General features: G+C 54.3%; 1 protein-coding gene across 1 annotated transcript in view; it reads left to right on the top strand.

Moving 5' to 3' along the window:
- ITGA11 (integrin subunit alpha 11) overlaps window positions 1–24300 on the top strand; it is a 117245-nt gene that overhangs the window by 89953 nt on the left and 2992 nt on the right. Inside the window, exons 15-28 of the mRNA XM_053929132.1 lie at window positions 230–360; window positions 1972–2138; window positions 3515–3657; window positions 5110–5220; window positions 8477–8562; window positions 9380–9587; window positions 12956–13054; window positions 14493–14569; window positions 16509–16598; window positions 17484–17574; window positions 19145–19258; window positions 19468–19554; window positions 21695–21805; window positions 21915–22010. Coding sequence (XP_053785107.1) covers window positions 230–360; window positions 1972–2138; window positions 3515–3657; window positions 5110–5220; window positions 8477–8562; window positions 9380–9587; window positions 12956–13054; window positions 14493–14569; window positions 16509–16598; window positions 17484–17574; window positions 19145–19258; window positions 19468–19554; window positions 21695–21805; window positions 21915–22010 — 1611 coding nt within the window. The remainder of the gene's footprint in view (window positions 1–229; window positions 361–1971; window positions 2139–3514; window positions 3658–5109; window positions 5221–8476; window positions 8563–9379; window positions 9588–12955; window positions 13055–14492; window positions 14570–16508; window positions 16599–17483; window positions 17575–19144; window positions 19259–19467; window positions 19555–21694; window positions 21806–21914; window positions 22011–24300) is intronic.

The following is a 24300-nucleotide window of genomic DNA, read 5'->3' as shown; positions in this document are numbered from 1 at the left end:
AATTTATACTTACTGGGGAACTTTTTCCAGACACAATACTTTAGTCCAAAGGTGTGACTTAATGGTAGAAATTTCAGGTGCCAGCACAGACCAGGAGATAGCTTTGGGCTGGAGAAGCCTCCCCATGGTTTCAAACAGGCTCCCTCCAGGGTTCCCATTTGTGTAGGGTGGCCATGCCCCACCCAGTTCCAACAGTGTCAGGTCCCAGCTTTTCCCTCCTACTCCCTAGAGAATCGCCGCCTCGGAGCTGGCTCCTGGCCTCCAGTATTTTGGCTGCAGCCTCCACGGGCAACTGGATCTCAACGAGGATGGGCTTGTCGACCTGGCGGTGGGCGGCCTTGGCAATGCTGTGATTTTGTGGTTGGTTCCTTCGCTTTTCTTGACTCTTGGGCTCTCCTGAGACTTGTGATGGACACAGGGTTTTAAAGCTAAGCTTCGGGATCTTTGTCCCTCGTCTTTAATCACTGTCAGCCAAACTCACCCTGTTCTTACCCCGTCGTGATTACAAATCTCCTTTGTATGAAATGACTGCGAATTATTCTCAAGACCCAATCCCTCTTCTCAAGGGAGTTCTAAGGTTTTTGAGCTTTTAGTGTCAAAAAGCCTCTCTCAGAATTTACCCTGAAAGCTCTGGCTACATAGGCATATTTTCAACTTCAGCCTTTCCAGCTATTTAAAGGAACAGATCTCCCTTCTCTGCTAGTAGGACAGCATATGTATGTAATACAGAGATTGCTTTCCTCCAAAGCCCCGAGCAGCGATGCCCTTGTGGACAGAGCCCACTGGGGAGACTGTATGGTGCAATCCCCTGGGTCTCACACAGCACTCACTGCCCATAGGACCACCTGGTGAGCTTTCAAAACTCTCACTGCCCAGGCTTTCCCCAAACCACATAGAGTTTCTAGAAGAGAGGCCAGCAGATAGTTTTGAAGACTCCACTGGTGTTTGTGATGAATAGGCAGCTGAGTCTGAGAACCGCTGATATAAAATATTATGTTTACACAGCACTCTACACTGTCTCACTTACCTGCTTTGGGTCTCACAATTCCCATGGGAGAGATCATGTGACCTGCCCAAGGCCCTGGGAGGAACCAACGGAGCCAAGACTCAACTTCACCCTTTTCACTCCACAGCACAGAGGAGGCAGCACCTCCCCTTACGCTACAAAAAAGCAGAGCATTAGGACAGGCAGTCACGCTGAAACTCTGAAGCATCTAAATCACACTACACTTATTTTGTTTTATACAAATGCATGATTTGGAAAGGCGATACATTTCCTTCCCTGAATATGTTTGCCTCAGACCAATAGAAGAGGAAGTTTGCGTCTCCTTGGCTGCCTGGGTGGGTAGTGTCGGGTACACCAGGCAGAATCTCTAGCACAGGGACTGGTTGCTTGCTGTGGCTACACACTGGAATCGCCTGGGGAGCCTCCGCCCCAAGCTCTTCCAAATCTGGTCCAGGGACCGAGCGCAGCAGCAGCATCACCCTGCAGCTTGCTAGAAAGGCAGCATCTTGCCCACCTATCAGATCAGGACCTGCATTTGCACAGATCTCCAGAACATGTGCCACTGTCTTAAAATATAGAAGCTCCCCTTCAAGACATGTTGATGCTGATTCTGATTTAATTTGACCTAGAGTGCAACTTCAGCACCAGGACTTTGTTTAAGCTCTCTCTAGGTTATTCTACTGTTTATCCAGGGTTGGGAACCACTGACCTAAAAGTGATGTGGAGGCAAAAGGAAGCCAGTATGGTCCGCAGCAAGGAAAACAAGGGCTGCCTCAAGGGTCACGGAGGTCGCTGAGCCCACCCCTTATCACCTGTGCAGGTTTTGCCCAATCCTTCAACAGCTGGGGCTCCTCTGCGCCCCCATCCCCACACCCGGCCTCTCCCTCCAGTGGTAGTCTTGCAGATTGCACTCCCGTCTGGCCCTCCACCTTTCCCCCAGGTCACAGCAGGGCCTTCTTCTCCAGGTCCCGCCCCGTGGTTCAGATCAATGCCAGCCTCCACTTTGAGCCAGCCAAGATCAACATCTTCCACAGGGACTGCAAACGCAGCGGCAGAGATGCCACCTGCCTGGCCGCCTTCCTCTGCTTCACACCCGTCTTCCTGGCACCCCATTTCCAAACAGCGACAGTCGGTAAACCGGGCCCCACTCTCTCCCCCCATGGACTTCGGGATTGCTCTGCTTCAAAACCTGGGTTTTAAGTGCCAGGTCACACCTAGGGCCACCTTTGATGACTGCTGGATGCCCATTTGGTGTTCTAATTCCAAGGGACAGAGAGGGGATATCATGCCATCTCGGGGATGGCAGTGAGCCATGGTAACCGAGGGCAAGGCCAGAAAAAAAGAGGTAGTTGGGGTGCAGTTTGGATCAGAACAGAGGACTGGAAGCAGTGGAGTAAACCGGGGTGTGAAAGCCATTAAGTCAGTCTGAATGCAGAGAAAGAGTCAGACCCAGGGCAGGTGGCCTGGGGCGGGGCGAGGGAGCCCCAGAAACCAGGCAATCAGGCAGATGAAGACCCGGGTAGCGGTGGTCACTGCTCGGAGGAGTGAGTCTGTAGTGGGCGGTTTCCTTCTGAGGATCCATCACTCCACTTTTAGTCAAGGCTGGGGCCAGACACCTGCTCATGGCAGCCTTGGGACCAGGCAGCTCTGGGAAGTGACAGCTGCTGGTTCTAGGACCCGGCCAGGACCTGGCTGGGCCCGTGCAGGAAGTGGGGACTACGGAGAGCTTCTCAGCCAAGGAGCAGGGCCAACCAGGCAAAGAAGAAACGGGTGTCCGGGGCAAGATGAGGACAAAGGCAGGCCTGGGTGACTGTGCCCTTCTTTCCACTTCTCCCTATGAAAGGAGAAGGAGGCAAGGACCTGGCATACCCGGATGGCCAGCTGGGTTACAGGAAAAGGGACTGAGCCTTTCCTGGAATCAGCCTAGTTGAAGGGGAGGAAGCTATAGACCTTTAACCCTGGAACAGAGTCTTAAGTTTGAGGAATTGGTGGGAAGCTGGTGGGGGCTGGCCCACTCCTTGGTGTGATGGGACCTGCCACTCGCAGAGCCTGTGAACCAGACGTGACGGGATCCCAGGGCTGAGGGTGAGAGCTGGGAAGAGGAAAGGAGAGGGATGGAAAGTCGTGTTGACTCCAGGAGGGGCTCAGACAGGCATCACCCTGACCCCTTGGCCTGTCCTCTTTCCTCTTGTACCACAGTCACTTCTCTCTCCATCTCTTCCTGTCTTTCCTTTCACTGTCAGCCCCAGTTCCCTTTCTCCTCCTTCTATCTCCCTCTACTGTCCAGTTTCTTCCTTTTCTTCTTTCTCACGGCATTGCTTGCTCTCTGCCTGGGAGTTTCCTGCCCACACTGGGCCTCCTGAGGGGAGAGGAGCAGTTCTTTCCTGGCTAGTCTGGAGGGCTTCCTGGAGGAGGTTGCCTTTCCAGAGGCTATTTTAAATGACAGGCAAACAGTCTTGGATGGAAACGTGACTTCACCTTCATGGTCTTGGCCTCTCCCTGCTCTAGGCATCCGGTACAATGCCACCATGGATGAGAGGCGGTACACACCACGAGCCCACCTGGATGAGGGCGGGGACCGATACACGAACAGGGCTGCCCTGCTCTCCTCCGGCCAGGAACACTGTGATCGGATCACCTTCCATGTCCTGGTGAGCCTGATGCCCAGCAGCCCCACTAGCAGGACCGAGTTCCTACAGGAAGGGGACACAGAGATGGAGGGGGTGCTGCCGTGGGGGAGTCAGGAGCCCAGCTGGTGCCAGCAGACCTCAGGAGGCCAGCCCACAGGCCTTGTCTTGGACTGTGGCCACTGCATACTCAGGCCCCAGAGAAAAGGTTACAACCTACCACCTGACAGCACCCTCCTCCAGAATTCCTTCTTCCCCACCTTTCAAGCACCCAGTGACTCTCCAGCAGGGGCGAAATGCGAGGAGGGAGGGGTGCCCACTGAGGTCTAGCAGGAAGAACAGGGTCACAGCAGGGAAAAAGGATAAATGGCATCATTTGAAACTGAAGACCAGGAAAGGCAGGCCAGTGGAGTGGATAAGCTGGGGGGAAGGGCAGAAAGAGGCCAGCCTGGTAGAGAGGGAGAAGCAGTAGGTAAAGAAGAGGATGAAAAGTTCACCTCATCCAGAAGCTTCGAGTACCCAGGCCAACTGTTCCAGCCTCAGGGACACAGCAGGGGTCACTTAGAGCCCCCTGGCCCCAGGATGCAATGGGCAAAGTCAGAAAAAGCTAGCAGAGAGTGAGAAGTCCCCTCTTATGTTAATATTGTGCCTCTTCTGATGGGTTGGTACTCTGGTTCGCCAGGTGTGGTCCTCGGACCAGCAGCATCTCCATCACCTGGGAGCTTGATAGAAATGCGTGTTTTCAAGCCCCACCCTAGACCTCCTGAATCAGAAACCCTGGGGGTGGGACTCAGTGTTCTAATAGCCCTCCCCGAACCCCCAGGGGATTCTGATACAAGTTCAAGTTTGAGAGCCACTGCCTTAATACAAAGAAGCCACTCACGTCAGGACTTGGGATCCCTGGAGGCGATTGTTTCAGCAGCTCTGGGCATCCCCTCTTACCATTTATACATAGGTAAACGTATACATACCTATGACTGCCTGAATCAGCCCTGTGCCAGTCACAGGTTTTCATTCACAGGATTAACACACTCACTGAGCCTGTCACAGTGCGGGCATGGCGCTGAGAGGCTTCTGAGGGAGGGAGACGGACACGCAATCAGGAAGTTTGAATGCCACGTGGAAGTGGCCATGACAGGGCTGGACAGGACATGGGGGTGGGTGCTGCCTGGCCTCCTGGAGGCCGAGGTGTTGGGGAAATGGGTGTCCAGCCTTGAAGGATGAACAGGAGTTTGGTGAAACCTCCAAGAAGCCAGGTTGCCATACGCCAAGCCCAGGGTCTTTTCCAGGAGGCACACTCTTCAGCTGCGGCCCCTCCTGGGACCCTCCAGCCCCCACCCCAGGCAGCTCCTGCATCCTGGACTCATGCTGAGGGCGGACAGGGCACTGCCCTCCAGGTTTAGGGAAGTGAAGTCCTCTCTCGGAGGCTCGGGTGCTCCCTCAGCCCTCACCCCTCCCTCACCTCCTCCCACACAGGACACCGCTGACTACGTGAAGCCAGTGACCTTCTCAGTGGAGTATTCCTTGCAAGACCCCGACCACGGCCCCATGCTGGATGACGGCTGGCCCACTACCCTCAGGGTCTCGGTACGTGCTGGCACGCAGGGCACACAGTGTGGGGGCACACCTCAGCCCCAAGCCCACCTCCTCCCTGAAGCCCAGACCTGAGAGTGACAGGTACAGAGGAATTCTTTCCCCAGCACACCTTCCCACCTCCTGCCCAGCAAACCCACCACACGGCCCTTCCCTCGTTCCTTGTGACCTGTGCTGAGCAGTATTTTGAGGGTAAGGGCCTTCTCCTGTTGGAGGGTCCCCCATGTCCCTACACAGGGTGAGCACTGAGTGGATCACGGGACCCGAGACTCACAGGACCAGAGGGGCTTAGTCTCAATCGCCACCTCATTTACAATGAGGGCCCCGGAGGCCTGAGAGCCTGGTCTGTGCTTTGCTGAATGACTGACTTATTAACAGTCTTCCCCGAACTAGGTGGTTTTAGCCTCACCCTCGGCTCTGGCCTCACCCTCAACCTCAGAGAGCAGGCAACACTCTCTGATCCCTGGCTCCAGGGGCCATCACAATTTTCTGAAACCCGACACTAGATGCTCCCACATCCGCCACTCCTCCCACATCCCCTCAAAGAAAATGTCAGGCAGCCACCACCTCTGTCGGAGCTGTGCTGGGAGAGCAGGCGACACGGGTACAACGGAGTCCCCTGTACCTGAACCCTCAGATTTAGCAAACAACTCTAAAATACACCCCAAAGTTTTCAACACCATGATCTGTGAGGTCCGGTCTCTGAAGATTACTGTATAGAATCCAGCCAGCAAACAGAATTCCAGATACTCGCTTCTTACATGTATTTCTCCGACATGAAAGGACCCAAACAACACTTCTGAAAATCCCCTCTCCTCCCATTCACCCATCAAACCCCCACCCCCAGGGCCTCTGGCATCCCCCCTTTCCCAGACCTCCACACTCCACCACCCAACCCTCGACTTTCACACTCTTCCCCGTTCTCCCTGATTCTAAGTCACAAACACAGGAGAGGCTGCCTTAAAATGCAGCCCAAGAGAGGGAGAGAAATGGACCGGCAAACCCAGGAGAGGGGAAAAGCTGGGGTCACTAAGTCACTAATGTTTTTCCCACCATGGTAGTTACAAAGCCTTGACAGCAAATGAGTAAGTGAGTGCGTGTCGCTCATTCTACGGGCAGGTGGAAGCACAGGATGCGGATTAACGTGCAGGGTACTCTCTGCTCCGACACCGGTGATCTCAGCGCAAGGCGGTGACAGGGCCGTGGGCCGGGGGAAGAGCTCAGAGGAAGTGTAATCGAGCAGCCAGATGATGGGGCAGGGGGACTTCCTGGAGGAAGTGGCTTTCAACTGGACCTTAAAGGATAGACAGGACTCAAGACATGCAGAGATGGGGAGGATGGGCTTTCACTCCGGGAGCACCCACAGTGTAACCAAGGTATGGACGTGCAAAATAGCGAGTGTGAGGAAGAGGTGAGGAAGAGAGCTGGAAAAGATAGTCCGGGCCGTACTATCGAGGGCTTTGAGTAGCAGCTAAACTTCTAGAAATCCTGTGGATCTGGATTTCTAGCCCCCAGCAAACTAGAAACACTCTTCCCATCACTCTTACACAAATTCCTGTGTAGCATCTAGTAATTGCCCAGCACTGTTCCGGTGCTGTAATATCTCACCTCTCGGGGGAACGAGCCATTCCACATAACGGAGTATAACAACTGCTCATCGCGTTAAACTGCTCCTTTTAATGAGCTGGATAGAAATGTTCCCAAAGGTTATTATGGAGTTTTCCCACTTCTTAGAGTATGCTGGGCAGAAGCGGGAGCTGCTTTATTGGGGACTTGAAATCACCAGAATGACACAGTTGCTACACTACAGTGAAGCCCCTGAGGCTGCCAAAGCATCTTGAACGTGTCCCTTCACGGAATGACCTCTTTCTGCCCTACTTTACATGGCTCTGCCGTCCTCCTTCCCGGTGCTGTTACAGGGTGGCGCAGATCCACCCTGTGAGGGGGAAGCCGAGGGGCGGGCTGGACAGCAATGTGTCTCAGTTACGAGCTTGTGGACCTAAGAAAAGGCCAGGGAGCTCCCCTTTGAGAAAAGTTCATGAATTCAGGACATTCGTGGCCTCTGTGACACCTGTTTCCCGTCCCCTGAGTGTGGGCTGTGTTCTTGGTCGTGCGTTGCTGCCCCTCAGCGCCAGGCTTGAGTGCCCAGCGGCCCGAACACGCTCCTTCCTCTTCCCCCTCCACTGATGGATGAATAGTGCGGCCATCCTTCCAGACATGAAAAGAAACTCAGCCAGCATCCTGGACCCTTTTCTCCCTTAGCCCCGAGGAACTCCGGGACTTACTGGTCCCACCTCCGAGGTCCCTGACCTGTTTTTGCCTCGGCACACCCACTACCACACCGACACCAATCACATCACCCCCTTCGTGAACATTTCAGCAGCCTCCTCAATGGGCTCCCTGCCTGTAGCCTTGACTCTTCAAGTTCGCCCACCCACAGAAGCCAGAGGGAGCCTTCAGTATACAGGTCTGGCAGGACACCCTCCTGCCAAAAGCAGTCAGTGGGTCCTGTCACTTGCAAGGCGTGACCCCAAGGCCCCTGCGCATCTCCCATCTCCTCCACCCTTACTATAGCATCACCACATTAGCCGCCATTTTCTGAACTCCCCGTGCTGCTTCATGTCTCAGGACCTTTGCACAGGCTCATCCTCCCTCCTGGACTTCCCTCTCCCTCTGGTCCATCCACCTCACCGGGTCATCCTGCAGAACTTCCCTGGGCTTCCCAGAAGCCTCCTCTGACCATCACCAGGGCAAAATAACTGTTTCCTCTCCTCTGCCTCTTCTATTCGTCATACAGATTTCTATTTTTTGCCCATTTCACACTGCAATTATTTGCTCGCACACCAATCTTCCCATGAGCTGGAGCAGCAGCTGGGTCTTCCTCATCCCGTAGCCCTAGTGCCACAGACCTGGCCCCCACACAGTGGGTGAGCAGTACATTTTCACTGGAACTGCTCTGCTGGGTGAGTGGGTATTTTGTGCCACCAGCTCAGTTAAAAACTGAGAGGGACCCAAAAAGACTTGAGTTTTGATTTTGAGCCATGTTTTAAACAAGTTAAAATCTATGCGAAAGCCTGAGCAGCAGCAGCTCGGGGTCTGTGAAAAGGGCAGACAAGACTTAGCCCGTGTCTAGGGCAATAGAGAGAGGAGCTGGTGTGCTGCGGGGGTGAGGGATGGCCTGCAGCAAATGTGGGCCTCCAGGCTGTGGGTTTCCTATCCAGCCGCCCACCCCTGGCTCTCCCTGGCCCAGGTCCCCTTCTGGAATGGCTGCAATGAGGACGAGCACTGCGTCCCTGACCTCCTGCTGGATGCCCGCAGTGACCTGCCCACAGCCATGTGAGTTTGGCTCCTCCCTGCTCCTACCCCGACTCCTCGTCCTTCCCTGCTGGGGGTGCCAGCGCTCCCAGGGCCCTGGATTACTTCCTTCATACCCTTCTCATAAGCAGCATGGATTGAACACTGATATTGGAGCCTGAGTGTAACCCAGGTTCTGCCTCTACCTCCTGTGTGACCTCAGGCAAGTCTCTTCGATCTCTGAGCCTCAGTTACCTGCTCTGTAAAGTGAATGCTTCTGGTCTAAACCAACGTCTTCAAACTGTTTAGTAAAAGGGATCCTTCCTTTGGAGTCCATACTACAAAACCACCAAAAGGTGGAGGCCAGGGGCCTGGAGATCCAGGTACTCATCCTCCAACCCCCAGCCAAGGTGAACTTTAAGGTTCATTGACTGACCAGTTGAGTTCCATGCTAAGGAGACTGGCAGAAGGTACCCACAATCCCCTGGAAGAAACAAAGTAACATACAAGGAAAAATAAGGAACAATATCCTATTTTAAATTTATGTAATATATTTTCAAATAATTTGTGCTCAACTTTTGAACAACTATGAGATGATTGAGACAAAATATATATATACCATGATACACTACGACATATACAATAAATAGAAATGGCCCATTCAAACCTTGTAGAAGCATGAAGAAGCAAATATTCCAAGAACCTAAGCTATTCATCAGAATTGTCTTTACATTTAGCTCTGAGCTTCCTTGCAGCCGAAGCCTGAAGGGAAACGTGCTGAGTAGAGAGATGAAACGTGAGTAATCTGCCCTGCGCTCCCCCTTCCCTCGGCCTGACCCTGGCGGTCTCTTTCCTGCAGGGAGTACTGCCAGAGGGTGCTGAGGAAGCCTGCTCGGGACTGCTCCGCATACACGCTGTCCTTTGACACCACAGTTTTCATCGTGGAGAGCACGCGCCGGCGGGTGGCAGTGGAGGCCGTGCTGGAGAACAGGGGCGAAAATGCCTATAGCACGGTCCTAAATATTTCACAGTCAGCAAACCTGCAATTTGCCAGCTTGATCCAGAAGGTAAGACCACAGCGACCTGCCCGGCCTGCCTGAGGTGAAGGGCAGAGGTGGGAGAGGAGGTGTCCAGGCAGGCACCTGACTGGCTGTGTGTTAGAATCATCTGGGAGCTTAAAAATTCCTGTGTCCAGATTTCTCCCAAAAATCCTAATTGACAGTCTGGGGCGGGGCCTGGACCGTGTGCTTTTACAGCAGCCAGGGAGAAGTCAGTGTGCTGCCAGGCCTGAGAACCACCAGGAGAGGGGTCTGAGCCCTTCAGGAACAGGGGGAAAGGTCCTTCAGCCTGTGCCCTTGGCTCTCACACACACAGACGTGCACACACACACCCTCTGCCTGCAGTCTATCCTCCAGGCTCTCTCAGAAGGAGCCTTCCAACGAGAATCAGAACAGGTTATCCCCACTTTAAAACTTCCCATCATTCCCAGCTGCTTTCACAATAAATTTCAAACTCCTTATTATGGCATACAAGGCCTTGCCCTGCTTCCCCACCCACCATCTGCCACTTCTGCACTCACCTCCACACCCTAAGCTCCACCAGCCACAAATGTTCCCCAGCACACCAAGGTCCTGCCCACCAGGGTCCCCGCCTGAGACTCCCCACCTTCTATGCCCAACAAGCTACTGCTCCTTCTTAGTAACTACTTACAGTGCCCAGGTGCTGTGCTCATCTCTTAGCAATAACGGTGGTAGTGGTGGTGATGGTGGTAATTGGTGGTAGTGGCAGTGAAGCTTGTGGTGGCAGTGATGATGAGGGAGGTGGTGGAGGTGGTGGTGGTGATGGTGATGGAGGTGGAGGTGGTGATGGTGGTGGAAGTGGTGATGGTGGTAGAGGTGGTGGTGATGGTGGTGCTGGTGATGGTGGTAGAAGTGGTGATGGTGGTGGAGGTGGTGGTGGTGGAAGTGATGGTGATGGTGGTGATGGAGTTGGAGGTGGTGATGGTGGTGGAGGTGGTGATGGTGGTGGAGGTGGTGATGGTGGTAGAGGTGGTGGTGATGGTGGTGATGGTGATGGTGGAGGAGGTGGTGGTGGTGGTGGTGGAGGAGGTGGTAGTATTCCCACATTACTGAGGAGAAAGCTGAGGTACAGAGAGGATTAAAAGGTCTGATGAGGACCCCCCAGCTGGTAAGTCACTGAGTGGGATTCCCACCCAGCATCTGGCTCCTGAGCCTGCACTTCGTGACAGGACATAGTCCTTGTGTCACAATCTATGTGATACCGTCCCAAAGGCCCAAAAGGCCACATGGGACCACGCAGAGCTCTCTGGCACAGCCCTGTGTGTGATCCAAGAAAATCACCAGTGTCTGCATGCTGTGCTGTGGGTAACCCTGAGCTCCGAGGGCACAAGTGCCCTCTCTTAGCCACATCTGTCCCCAGGGCCAAGCCAGGGATGGACACATAGAAAACCCTCAAGACATGTTTGTTGAGTCAAACTAAGACATTGTTGTCATGTGTAGATGCTGGTGGCAGGTGGGGCCCCAGGTCCCCTCAGACACCATCTCTGTTCCCACAAATCTCCGCGTATCCACGTGGAGCCCAGAGTGCAGGGCAGGCCAGTGTCAGCGCCTCTGCCTTCACCACCAATGCAGAGCCCCGCCCAGCGCCACCCCCGCCCACACTCAGTTCCTCCGTCAGGTGCAGGCCTGGGCCCCCACACAACCGTCCTCCTCTCAACCTGAGTGCAGGTGAGGAGCCCATCTGATGCTCTTTCCCGGTCCTCTCCTGCCCAGGGGTTTTGTATCTGGATTTGAGGTATTTAGGGGAAATTGAGCCCCAAACATGCAGCCACTTTTTCCTGCTTCCCTGGCCCAGATTTTACAGCCTTGTGCCCATTCACAACTCTAGGAGGAAGGAATCATGGAGTTTTGTTTCTCTGGCACAGAAGGGCTTTGGAAGTGAATGAAGGAAGAGGGAGGTGGGAAACGTGTTCTGTCATGTGCCGAGTCCACACTCTGCGGTCATGTGCAGGGCTGGCCTGCAGCCTGGCGCCTTCGCAGAGGCCGCCCAACTGTCCCAGCCCAGGGGATGCTCACAGCTGGGAGATTAGCGTGCCTCTCCTCTGTCCGCCCCCCACCCCACCCCACCATCCGGGCACGGGAAACTGTAGTACAGGAAGCACCCCCTCAGCCAAATACAGGTGTGTCAGTCTATCACACACACTTGGTGCACACTCATGCAAAACACACAAACCCACATATACGTCCAAGGAAACAGGTGTGTATTCATGCAACTGGGCACATGTACACCCATGTACCTATGTGCAGACCCCAGACACACCTGTACATCCACATATGCATGTGCCCAGGCTGTGCCCAACAGTGCGGCGCCCACGACAGGTAGGAATAACCCTCATAGTGACAGCTGCCACACGTGGAATGATTCACAAGTCTGGGCGTTGAACAAGGCCCTACATTTCCATGCGTTGTATCATTTAATCCTCATACAACTCAATGCAGTAGTTACTATCATTCCCATTTAACAGAGGAGCAAAAGGAGACCCAAGCAAATGAGTGGACAGTCAACCAGCAGCATCTCGCTAGAATACTGTGTGTGAGTCCTTTCCCTCTGGACCGTGCTGAGGGGACCCTGCTAGCCCGGCTGAGCCCCATCAGGTTGGGGAGCCTGGTGGCATTCCCCCCTAAACTGTCAGCCATTTCTCAATGTCCAGCAGCCAGTGAGTGACCTGCTGTGGAGAGCCGGGAACCAGACAGTGGTGGGAGGGTTTGCAGGGGCGGAGCCACAGGAAAAGGAAAGAGAAAGAAGCCCTCGCTGCCTGCCAGTCTGTGGTGGCAGAGGCTCAGGAGAGCTCCTGACAAGGGAGCAGCCTGCGCTGGGGGAGGCGGAACAGAGCCTCAGGAAAGTCCCCCACAGTCCCCACCAGGAGTCAGCCCACAACCTGCCCACGGCTGTTGTGGATTACGAAGCTGGGCAAGACCCCAAAAGCCTCATTTCTTGGCTCAAAGAGATCCTGTGCCATTCTTCCAATGTAAAGACATGCAGTCCGTGAAAGGCCTGCGAAGCCAGAGCAGCCCGGACAGCCAGACCGGAGGGCCTCTGAATCCCAGCTCTGTGCCACTTTCGGGCGGTCTGAGCTAGTTACTTCCTGCCTCTGGGCTCGGATGTCCCCACCTGTAAGCGAGATGATAAATCCTGTGTCCAACGTTGATACAGAGGAGAGGAGAAGGCATGTACGGGAATGCCTGACCACTCTTTCCACATCACTGCCACACCCGAGCCTCCAGGGCCGCAGTGGGTCCGGCATCAGGAGGCCTGTGCTGCAGCTTCGGTGGGGGCAGTGGGGGCTGAGGGCAGCCCCACACCGGGGTCTCAGGCCCCACCTGACTGCTGCTCCCATACCCCCACCCACCCACAGGACGACTCCTACGGCAGCATCGAGTGCGTGAATGAGGAGAGGAGACTCCACAAGAAAGTCTGCAATGTCAGCTACCCTTTCTTCCGGGCCAAGGCCAAGGTTGAGGCTGGGGGCAGTTTGGGGAGGGACCAGGGTGGATATACTGGGAGGCTCAGGGAGACAAGAGAAATGGAAGCGAGCAGAGGGGAGGACTAGGGAGGGATGAAGAGGCCTGAGGGTGGGTTTTAAGCATGTTCATTTTTTCTGCCATGCAGTGACTTTCCAACACTCTAACCAACCAGCCATCCCCAGGGCAGCAGACAGCCCACCCCAGGATTGCCCTAGGCCCCTCCCCTTCACCTCAAGGGCAGAACTACCACTCCCACCCCACCTCCCACCACTCTCTGCCCATTATCCCACTGTCCTTTAGACCACTTTAAACTCAATACCCAGCCTCCTCCATTGTGCTCTGCATGGGAGAAAAATTAACCTTTCTCGAGCACCTACCACGTGCTAAAAAGCACATGTGACAGGAGCGTAAGCAGCGTGAAATGAAGGGAGAAGCAACTGTGAGGGGAAGGGAGGCAAACTCCAGATTGGGGGGCATTTGCCCATCACCCCTGAGCAGTGGGCAGCCACTGAAGGTTCTGCAGCAAGAGAAGATGGAACTGAGGCCGCACTGCCTGTGAAGCAGGGGTCGGACAGAGTGGAGCTTAGGCAGGGAGGAGCCAGCTGCAGAGCAGGGCCTGCAAGGCTGGGCAAGGAGGCGGGGAGTGGGGTTAGGGCTCAAGGAACCTCCCCACTGGAACGCAAGTCAAGATCTTACTTTCAAGGTGCTCTGACAAACCAGGAGCTCTAGAGTTGGGGGGGTGGGAAGCACCACAGAGCACAAGCTCCCCACCCCACCCCTGACCCTCCCTGGGAGAGGGGAACCCCAGGTCTTCTAGGGAAACTCCAGGAGAGTCAGACCTGGAAAGAGCACAGTGGTCTGTACAAAGTGGGGAGGGAAGCGAGGAGGGTCAGAGGTCATAGGGCCACAGTCAGCCAGGGACCCAGGCCCACTCCTGGGCACAGGGAAGGGGAGCCGTCAGAGGGGCAGGAGGGCTTATTAACCTGCTGGGCGGCCCTGGGCAGCCACCGCCTTCCTCGGCCTCGTCTCTCACCACACACAAGAGCAAGGGCTGGGAGGGCCTGCCTTTCCTCTCGTGTCTGGCCCCCACATATTGTGCTGCGTGGGCACAGCCAGCCCTGTTTCCCACCAGCAAGCCCTCCCCGCCAAAATCCTGCAGAAAGAGTCTGAAGTTGAACTGGCTGCCTTATAGCTGCCTGTCGTTAAAAGTGAAAAAAGGAGGAGGGCAGAGGGGCTGCCCCCCAGTCAAGCTGCGCGTCCCCCTCAGCAGCCCTAGGCCCAGCTCCCTCCCCTCCCCCAGCCCACTCCCAGCCAGCAGGGCTCAGCCAAGCCTGCAGCGGGCTGGGGAGAGAGGGTCAGGGCTTGCCCCAGCATTACCCAGGCACGCAGTGCCCAGCCGCCCCAGCTTCAGTGACTTCTTCCTTGTAGGTGGCTTTCCGTCTGGATTTCGAGTTCAGCAAATCGGTCTTCCTGCACCACCTGGAGATCCAGCTCACAGCGGGCAGGTCAGGGCTTTGACGGCTCCTTCTGCCTCCCAGCATCTTCTCCCTGCCCGTTCTGCCCCTCCCCCCACTAAGTCTCCCGCCAAGCCCTATCTGTAACTGCCCCAACCCGGAGGTCCCCTGGTCAGTCCCCAAATGTGGGCCAAGCTGCTTGCTACCTGCTGGGCTGCCACGTTCACTCCTAGGTGGCTTGGATGTAAAGGGTACCTGAATCTTTATGTCATATTTTACTTAGCAGCTCTTTCAAAAGCCTACACTTATAAAGCACTTACACATAATACCTCAGTCAGTCCTCACAAGCAGCCCCCTAAGATAGGTAAAGCAGGAGTTATTCCCCACCCCACCTCCAAGTTATAGGTAAGAAAACGGAGGCTCAGAGAGGTTGACTGAATTTCCCAATGACACACAGCAAATAAATAATACAACGGGGAGCTGAACACTAGTTGCCCTACTCCTTGTCCAGGCTCTTTCTGTCCTGGTCACCTTTCTCCTCTTGGAAATGTTTCCATTTTTAAAAGGGCTTCCCTTACTCTATGTAGGTAGGTCTGTCTGTCTATCTGTCTGTCTCCCTCCCTCCCAGGGAGTTTGCTATAGGTCGACCCGTGAATCACCCCGTGTCAGTAGTAAATACTCTTCCTTTTCACAGACTTGCCTCTGTGTGGGAGGGGAGGGAGGCGGGATCCGACAGCTCTGGAGCCTTGTAAGTGCCCCAAGCCCTCCTGGGAACTTTTCCATGCTGGGAAATAGAGATACTGAAGGCAGCCCAACACTGACATCCCAACACATGCACACACATACACTCACACACACACTCGCACACACTCAGGTAGGGTCACGGGAAGGAGCAATGGGGACCAACACGCCAGCAGGTGCCAGCGTTAAACAAACTGTGCATTTGGGTGGAACTCTCATTTGACATGAAAAAAAGTTTGTAAGATGTATCGATATCTTCAGGCCTCCCTCGTGCTCTTCGTGTGCTCATGGGAAAACGAATGGGCTTGCACGGTGGTGACTTTGCACATGGGTGTTTGTGAGTCGGGCACGTGCAGGGGAGACACTGCGCTGTCCGTGTGCGCCCAGCAACCGCTTCCTCAGGCGACCCCTGTCCTGGGGTAGGGCTCTGGATGGGGATGAAACTCGGTGTACGTAACAAGAAGAAACCCTACCTTTTTATGTCTGAAATTACTTTCCCTGCTCCTTCATGGTACTGGAAATGGCAGCACATTTGACAAAACTCCCTCCAAATGTCTCTAATTTCATTCTCTGGTCCTTTCAAGGCAGCAAAACACCTGAGCCAACCGTGGCCGCTGCCCCACCCCAGGCAGCTCCGGAGGGGCGGTTCAGGGATAAATAAACTGCTCTACTGAGAATTCCTCGCTGTCTGCCCCTCACCTGGGCAGAGCAGCAGTCTCAGTCCCACAGACATCATCTCCTTGCAGGCCCACTGCGCCGGGTTTGCCCCTCAGCCCCATGAGGGAGCGCAGCTGGGAAGGATGGAAATAAATGGCCAAGCCCACCTGGTCCTCCCAGCTTCCATCCAAAGTCCTTTCCTGCCCCACACCAGCCCAGATGTGCTGCCCTGAAAAAGGCAGCATGAGGTAGAAGAGAGAAAGGGGCATAAATGGTGATGGAAGGAGACTTGACTTGGGGTGGTGAACACACAATACAATATACAGATGACGAATGATAGAGTGAAACCTGCATGATTTTATTAACCAATATAAAAGAGAAAGAAAAGAAAAACTGATGTCCCCAGTTCCCCAGCTGCCCCAGCCCTTTCCCTCCTGTTCTAGAGCCATGAGCCTAGAGGAGAAGGATGCTCCTTCCCAGTCTGAGGCACACTCCCTGCCACACTGGGCCTGTCTGTGTGCTGGATGCTGGCGGGGCTGGGTGGAGGGAGGGTGGGCTCCTTCCCCACCCTGCTGCCTGGCTCTCCCTGCAGTGACAGCGACGAGGAGGAGAGCACCAAGGAAGACAACACGGCCCTCCTGCGCTTCCATCTCAAATATGAGACCGACATCCTCTTCACCAGGTGGGCCCTGGCCCCAGGGCCCCAGGGCAGGGGAGGCAGGGGAGGAGTGAGGCCTCAGATGGGACACCCTCTGGGAGGCCCTGGTAGGGTCAGAGGTCCTGGGAGCGGGCCCCAGTGCCGAGGGGCTATGAGATGGAGCCAGGTGTGTCCCTGAGGGCTCAGAGGGTGCAGCTCCCTGCTCCATGGTAAGGACATGGTATCAGAACAGACGAGGAGGAGACACGGATCGGCCCTCCGCCCAGCAGGGACAAAGGCGGAGGGCCAGGCAGCAGGAGGTATCCACCCCAGGTGCAGGCTGTAAGTAGGGCATGATCTGTGGAGAATTCTAAAATAGTAATAAAACCTACGAAGCCCTTCTGCTTTTCATTACCACCTCTCCCAGCAGTTCTAAGCAATGTGAGTGAGAAAACGCCCTCCCTAGACAGGGCGCTCGCAATGCTTGCGCCCCCGGCTGTGCCACTGGCCCCGTCCCTCCTCGGAGAGCTCCCAGGCAGAGGGAGGCGTCCGGACAGAACACCAAACACACGGGGAAAAGTTCAGGTTCTCTCACGACCACCACTCGAGCCTGGAATGGTGCACAGTGGGCAAGTTCACGCACAAAAGAGGCCACACCGCTGGGCTGAGAGGCAAGGGCGTGGCTGCGAATAACCGCCACTTCTGGCTCGTGCCCATACCACACACCAAGCAGACTTTGCCGATGGACAGCAGCATCTATTCCTGCTGGGCCTCACCTTCCCACCGCAGCGCTCCCAACGGACACCAGAGGAAACCTCTATTTTTGTGGTCTAGGGGAAGACAGGCCCATGCCCACACCCTCTTTCATTCATTTATCCATCTAGCCAGCGTTGACTGAGCTCACGGCGGCCCTGTCCTCTGTCCCTGCAGGAGCAGCAGCCTGAGCCACTACGAGGTCAAGCCCAACAGCTCCCTGGAGAGATATGATGGCATCGGGCCTCCCTTCGACTGCGTTTTCAGGGTGAGGCCCAGAGGGAGGCCAGGCAGAGGGGTTGAGGACCCCGCATTTAGGAGGGGAGGAATCTGAAATCACTGCCAGCACTCAGGGTCACCTTAGCCCTGCCACCCACTCACTGGATGACTTTAGCTGAGTCACCTCCTCTCTCTGGGCCTCTCAGTCTTCTTCTGGAAAATAACGGGGCTAGACTGGGAGAGCGTATCAGTGAAAACTAAGTGTGACTGCATATAATCTTATTTTTAATTTGTTGAGATAGATTTATTTATTTATTTTAGAAAGGGGAAGGGAGAAAGAGAGGGAGAGAAACATCAACATGTGAGAGAAACATTGACCAATTGTCTCTCACACGCCCCCAACCTGGGACCTGGCCCGCAACCCTGGCATGTGCCCTGACCAGGAATCGAACCAGCGACCTTTTGGTCTGTGAAGCGATGCCCAAATCACTAAGCCACGCCAGTCAGGGTGTTCTTTTCTTATTTTTTTTAAAAAAAGCAGTGGTCTAAACACACCGGGGTTTACTCTCCCCCATACAAGAAGTCCCTAGTTGGCAGCTTCACAGAGTCACCCAGGGTCGGGTCTCCTGTCTGTATGTCCCACCGTCCTCAAGATGCAGTTAGCAACCTCAAGTCCCCCTCACAGCCCCAGAGGGCTGCCGCCCAGCTGCCATGTTTTCATTCCCGGCAGCAGGAAGAAGGAAGGGACGAAGAGCAGGAACGAACTCCCTGGCCGTGCCCCACACTGTCCAGAACCTTGTGATTTAGCTGTGAGGGAGCCTAGGAAATGAGGCTTTTTGTCGTGGTTTCTGTCTCTAAGGGTGGTGGGAGAAGGAAAATGAGGAGGCAGCTTAGCAGTGTCTGCCATCATGGTGCGCCATGCAATCTCCCCCCCCAGAACCACCCCGCCCCCACCCCCACCCCCAGACCAGCCTGTGAGAGCCAGTGGCAGGCTGACAGCCGGGCCTGCAGGGCAGGCTCCCTGCGATCTGGAGGGCTGGTCCCGCAGAGGCATTGTAGCCTGCCCGAGGCCACGTGGCTCTCCCAGGGCAGCAGCCCCGAGTTAGAGTCCCAGTCTTTCTGATTCCAGAATCCTACCCTTTGTCACTGCGGCTCTAATACCAAATGTGTCACGGCTAGAATGTGAACTATCATACACTCACTATTCATATCCTTCATTAACTGATGATTATCTCTTATAATAAATTAATGGCTGTCACCATCTCCAACCCCAGGGTGGCCACCAGTGCCAGGCAACAAAATCCCCCAGGGCCAGGAGCAGTTGGAAATGGAAGTGGCCCTTGCTCTCCAGGCTCATGCTCCCCGCCCCACCTCCTCGCCCCTGACTTGTCCTCAGCTCACAGGAGCCCACCCCTTTCAGGATCGCTGCAGCCCCCAGGGTGACTTGGCAGAGCCTCAAAGTTCCCACAGCAAAAACATCAGGGGCTCAAAGGGCCTTTTTCCCAGCCCGGCTGGGAGGGTCACAGCGCTCAGGGGCTGGTTGGCCCCTGCAGACCTGGTCCTCCACCGCCCCTCCCCCACCCGCTGCTGGTGCACTGACCCCTCCCCCCTGGCCACAGATCCAAAACCTGGGTTTGTTCCCCATCCACGGAGTCATGATGAAGATCACCGTGCCCATCGCCACCAGGGGTGGCAACCGCCTGCTGATGCTGAGGGACTTCCTCACCGACCAGGTACTGCTGCCCTCTGGGAGCTGGCTGAGAGGGGAGGGGACCAGAAGGAAACAGGCATACCCCTAGGTGTGTCCCAAGTCCTCAGACCCCAGCTCCTTCTTCCAAAACCAGGCCCCGTGGGCCTTCTCCGGAAGAGGAAGAGGAGGGAACACCTGGATGCTGAGTTTGCCAGCGCCGTGTGTGAAGCTATTGTATGCATCCCTGTGCAGGTGAACACGTCCTGTAACGTCTGGGGAAACAGCACTGAGTACCGGCGTTCCCCGATGGAGGAAGACTTGAGTCGTGCCCCACAGCTGGTGAGTGTCCCCCAAAACCGAGAGCCCTGGGAGGGGGGGAGAAGAGTGGGGCCACCTGAGCTCCGGGGGCCCTTTCTCTCCGTAGCCCACAGTTTGTCAGGAAGAGTTTGTTGAGCACCTATATGCCCAGCCTCAAACCAAGAAGAAACAGAATAAGGAAAAGTACTTTTTGCCCTTAGTGAGCTCATCGTCTCTCAGGAGACACAAGAACGGGTGCCTAAGAAGCCAGGGAACAAGCCCGTGATACATGTCAGAGAGTGACAACGGGAGCAGACGAGCTCGAGTACAAGAGCAGTGAGAGGGAACGGAAACATGAAGCACCCCCGTTCGCTGCAGCGCCGTTTACAACAGCCAAGACACTGGACACCCACGTGTCCGTCGGTGGGTGAAGAAATTGTGGTATATGTGTATGTATGTGTATATGTGTGTGTGTATATATGTATATACATATACATATACATATATATATACCAATAGAGTATTACTGGGCATAAAAAAGGAAGGAAATCTTGCCATTTGCAACAATATGGATGTAACTTGAGGGCATTAAGCTAGTGAAATAAGTCAGACAGAGAAAGACAAATATTGTGATCTCACTCATACATGGAATCTAAAAAAAAAATCAAGCTTATAGAGAACAGATTGGTCACAGCCAGAGGCAGGGGGTAGGGGTGGGAGAATGGATGAAGGGGATTAAAAAGTAAAAAAAGAGGAGGAGAAGGAAGAAGAAGAGGAAGAGGAAGGGGGAAGAGAAGAAGGGGGAGGAGAGGAAGGAACAGGAGAGGAAGGGGGAGGAGAGGAAAAGGAAGAAGGAGAAGGAAAAGAAGATGAAAAAGAAGGAGGAGGAGGAGGAAAAAGAAGAGGAAGGAGAAGGAGGAGAAGAGGAGGGAGAGGAAGGAAAAGGAGAAGGAAGAAGAAGAAGGAGAAGGAGAAGAAGAAGAAGAAGAAGAAGAAGAAGAAGAAGAAGAAGCAGCAGCAACAACAATGACAGTGGCTAGTGTACTTACACCTGAGCCTAAGAGAGCCATGATAACAGCGGGAGGGGAAGAAGCCACATGGGTCATCGCTATGGCGGCTAGAACATACATGACTTGTATTGGAGACATGAACCACATCAACTGGGGCCTCCCTGTGCCCCTGGACATGAAACACAGCTCAGCTCCAGTTCCCAAAGCCCTCCCTCAGACACCTGCTGGTTCCCAGGTTTATGTTCTCGCAGTTACCCCTGTCCCCAGATGCCTATTTCTGTGCATGCTTGCACTATTCCTCACCCAGACAAAAATCTTAGCTGTTTTAGTTTGATTTCCCCAAACAAGTGCTTCACACAAGCATTTTTTAATGTAGTGCATTTTACTGAAGACTTGGGCGTGGACAGGGTTGAGATGGATGCAAAAGAGTGACACAAATAAATTTACCCTAATACATCCTAGTTAATTTTTGATGATTTGTTTGGGTTTTCCATTAAGACATATTATCTGCTGATAATAGCTTTAGCTTTATCATTCAATCCTTATAAATTGCTTTCCTTGTCTTATTGCTCTGGCTAGGACCTCCAGGGTAATGGTAAATAGAAATAATGAGTCTTGTCTTGATCCTGATTTTAAAGGAATTGTTTTTAATTTTTTTATTATTAAATATGATACTCACCATAGGTTTTTTGTAAATGCCCTTTATTCAGACTCAGGAAGTTCCTCGGGAGTTTTTATCATAAACTGAAGTTGGATTTCCTAAAATGCTTTTTCTGCCTTTGTTACAGTAATCATCGAATTTTTTCCTTTCATGTTTGTATGGTAATGTTTATAGGTTCCCTAACGTTGAACCAAGATTCTGTCCCTGGAATACACCCGTTACGCACAACCTCAAATGCAGCATTGGATATACCATCCCTACCCTGCCCTCCAGCCACCCCTCAGCAGCCCTAGCCCATGTGTCCCCTACCTCCATCTCTCCCCTTGTTCCTTGTCCCTTGTCCTCTGTCCCTCCGCTCCCAAAATCAAAACCCCACTTGACGTAGCAGTGTAGCTAAGCCACCTCCCTGGTGGCCCAAACGCCTGCTCACATTCTCAGGTCATAGCGAGGTTTCTGCCTCCCTGCTCCCCCAGTCTGGTTGCTCACCCCCGGGACTCACCTTCTTTTCCAGAATCACAGCAACTCGGACGTAGTCTCCATCAGCTGCAGCGTGAGGCTGGCCCCCAACCAGGAGGTCAACTTCCACCTGCTGGGGAACCTGTGGTTGCGGTCCCTAAAAGCAGTAAGTTCAGCACCTGTGCCAGGCTGGCAGGAAAGTGGGAAGGAGGTGGGTGCCGGGAGTCTCCCACCTGGGGAGAGGCCAGCTTCTGACAAGACCTCTGTTTGCACAGCTCAAGTACAAGCTGATGAAAATCGCGGTCAGCGCAGTCTTGCAGAGACAGTTCCACAGTCCTTTCATCTTTCGGGAGGAGGATCCCGGCCGCCAGGTGAGCCCCGGGCACCCCGCAGACCTGGGCCTGAGCCAGGCTAGCTTGGGAAGGGGTTACCCCAGTTTTCCTGCACCTTTTGCTGTGTGTTCCTGTAGGAGAGAGATGGACAGACCAGCCAGCAGTTAGTGCAGCATCAGAGGAGAGAAAGAAAGCAGGACAAATAGGCCTTTGGGAGCAAAAGTGGACAGGCCGCAGAAGCAGGCATTTTCCCGGAGCCCTGGAGGCCCCAGACTCTGTCTGCACCACAGCAGCCCCATGGGGGCGGAGGAAGGGGGGGAACCTGTGCATTTTACATCACAGGAAACTGAAACGAGCCCAGGGCAGCCTGCTGCTGGGTGGCTCACTGGCTCCAGCAGCAGCGAGGCTGTGTCCTGGGCAGGCTTGGGCAGCAGAATGACCACCCTACTCTTGTCCTCCCCACCCGTTCGCACATCACATCTAATGAAATGCGTGTGACCTGTGCTTTAGAAGTTTGGTTTGAAGGGAATTGGTGAAGGCCAAGGGATGCAAGATGTCTTGACATTGAAACTTTTCATAGTGAGTGAAGCCAGGCTGTCGCAGATCAAACTGGCTTGAATCAGGGTCTAGGAAAGGGGGTGGGGCTCTGTGCGGTGCTCTCCTGGGAAAATGAGAAGCTAGTCTTGAGGAAATGTCCTGTCCTGTGGAAAGAGGCATCTCAGGCGTGAGGCACTGCTGCCCTCCACTGGCCATGTCACCAAACTGCCAGCCTGGGCTCCAGGTGAGCGTTCAATACCGGATGCTGGGTAAACCCCATAGGCCCACCCCAGGAGACACTGGAGAGCAAAACAGCCGTTGGCTGGAAGCCATCTCTTAAGATAATACACAAATACCCATCACAAACAGGGTGGGGTGTGCTTGGCACAGAGCTAGCAGGTACATGCAGGGGGCCCACCCAAGAGTGGTTTTATTTGTTCATTCTCTCGGCTTTTGTTGGGTGTCCCTCCTGTGACTCAGGCCCCCTAGGGGATACAAAGGTGACTTAGGCAGACAGAGGAACGAGGACAGGCTGGGAGTGGGGGAGGGAGAGGTAGTCAAACTAAGGAAAGCTTTCTGGAGAGAGCCCGCTTGAACTGAATCTTGAGAGATGCGTTAGAACTTTCCAGGTGACCCAGGGAGAAGAGGCGTGGTGCAGGTACCCACACGCACACACACAGACCACCCCTCTCCACACCTGTTCATGTCTTCAAATGAATTCTCCTCCTCCTTCCATTCCCACCCACCCCCCCAAAAAACTCCATTGTGCCTTCTGGATGCCTCACTTCTCTTTCTGAATCCAGCAACCCCAGATGTAAGCTTCTGTTGGCTCAGCTGTGTGCTAGGGGCCAGGGGTGGGAAGGCAGCAAGGGACCTGTGACTTGTTGAGCCCTAACTATGTGCCAGGCATTGTAATGGACACTTTGTATGTTATCTGTGAGGTATGTTCCACCGCCCCCATTTTTCAGATATGGAAACTGAGGCTGTGGGAGGTAAGGCAGAAGGGGATCAGTGACTTGCTTCAAGTTAAACAGGACTCAGTGGCCAGGCCAGGACTCTACTACGCTGTCCCTCAGGGTTCAGTCAATCAGTCAGTCATTCAACACATTGACTGAGCTTCCCCCTCTGCCCCAGGCACAGTGCCTGGCACTGAGGATAGAGCAGTGAGCAAATCAGATAAAGGCCCAGCTGTCCTGACATTCCAGGTGGGAAAGAAGACAACTAACATAAATACAGGGTGGGCAAAGTAGGTTTACAGTTGTGAGTATGCAAAATACAGTTTATTTCTTATATTACTACTTATTATATTATTTTTCATACGAACATCTATAAACCTACATTTGCCCATCCCTGTGTATACAGTGTAAAGTGGTGTGAGGTCTGCCAACAAAAAGGGAACAATGCAAGCATGTAAGGGCGGAGACTCAGGGGGCACTACTTCAAACAGCGAGATTAGGGAAAGCTTTTCCAATCAAGTGACATCTGACGGAGACTATGCGCCATGCCTGCAGAGGGAACCGCAACGCAAAGGCCCTACAGCAGGTGTGCATGTGGGAGGCCAGGTGGCTGGAAGGCCGGTGTAGAGAACGAGAGCGAGAGTGGGAGATGAGTCATCGAACTGAGCAGGCCCAGGGAGTGCAGGCCCTGCAGGCCAGGGCGAGGACTCTGTGCTTCGCTCTGAGTGAGGTGGGGAGGGGACTAGAGCTCTGAGCAGAGCAGAGCACAGATCTGCCTTCCTCTGGACGCCACACCGAGAACAGACTGCAGGAGCTGAGGCGGAAGCAGGGAGGCA

This window comes from Desmodus rotundus, chromosome 7, assembly GCF_022682495.2.
Source record: "Desmodus rotundus isolate HL8 chromosome 7, HLdesRot8A.1, whole genome shotgun sequence".
Taxonomy (NCBI): Eukaryota; Metazoa; Chordata; class Mammalia; order Chiroptera; family Phyllostomidae; genus Desmodus; species Desmodus rotundus.
Note: the sequence above shows the minus strand (reverse complement) of the source record. Positions and strands in the feature narration are given on the sequence as shown.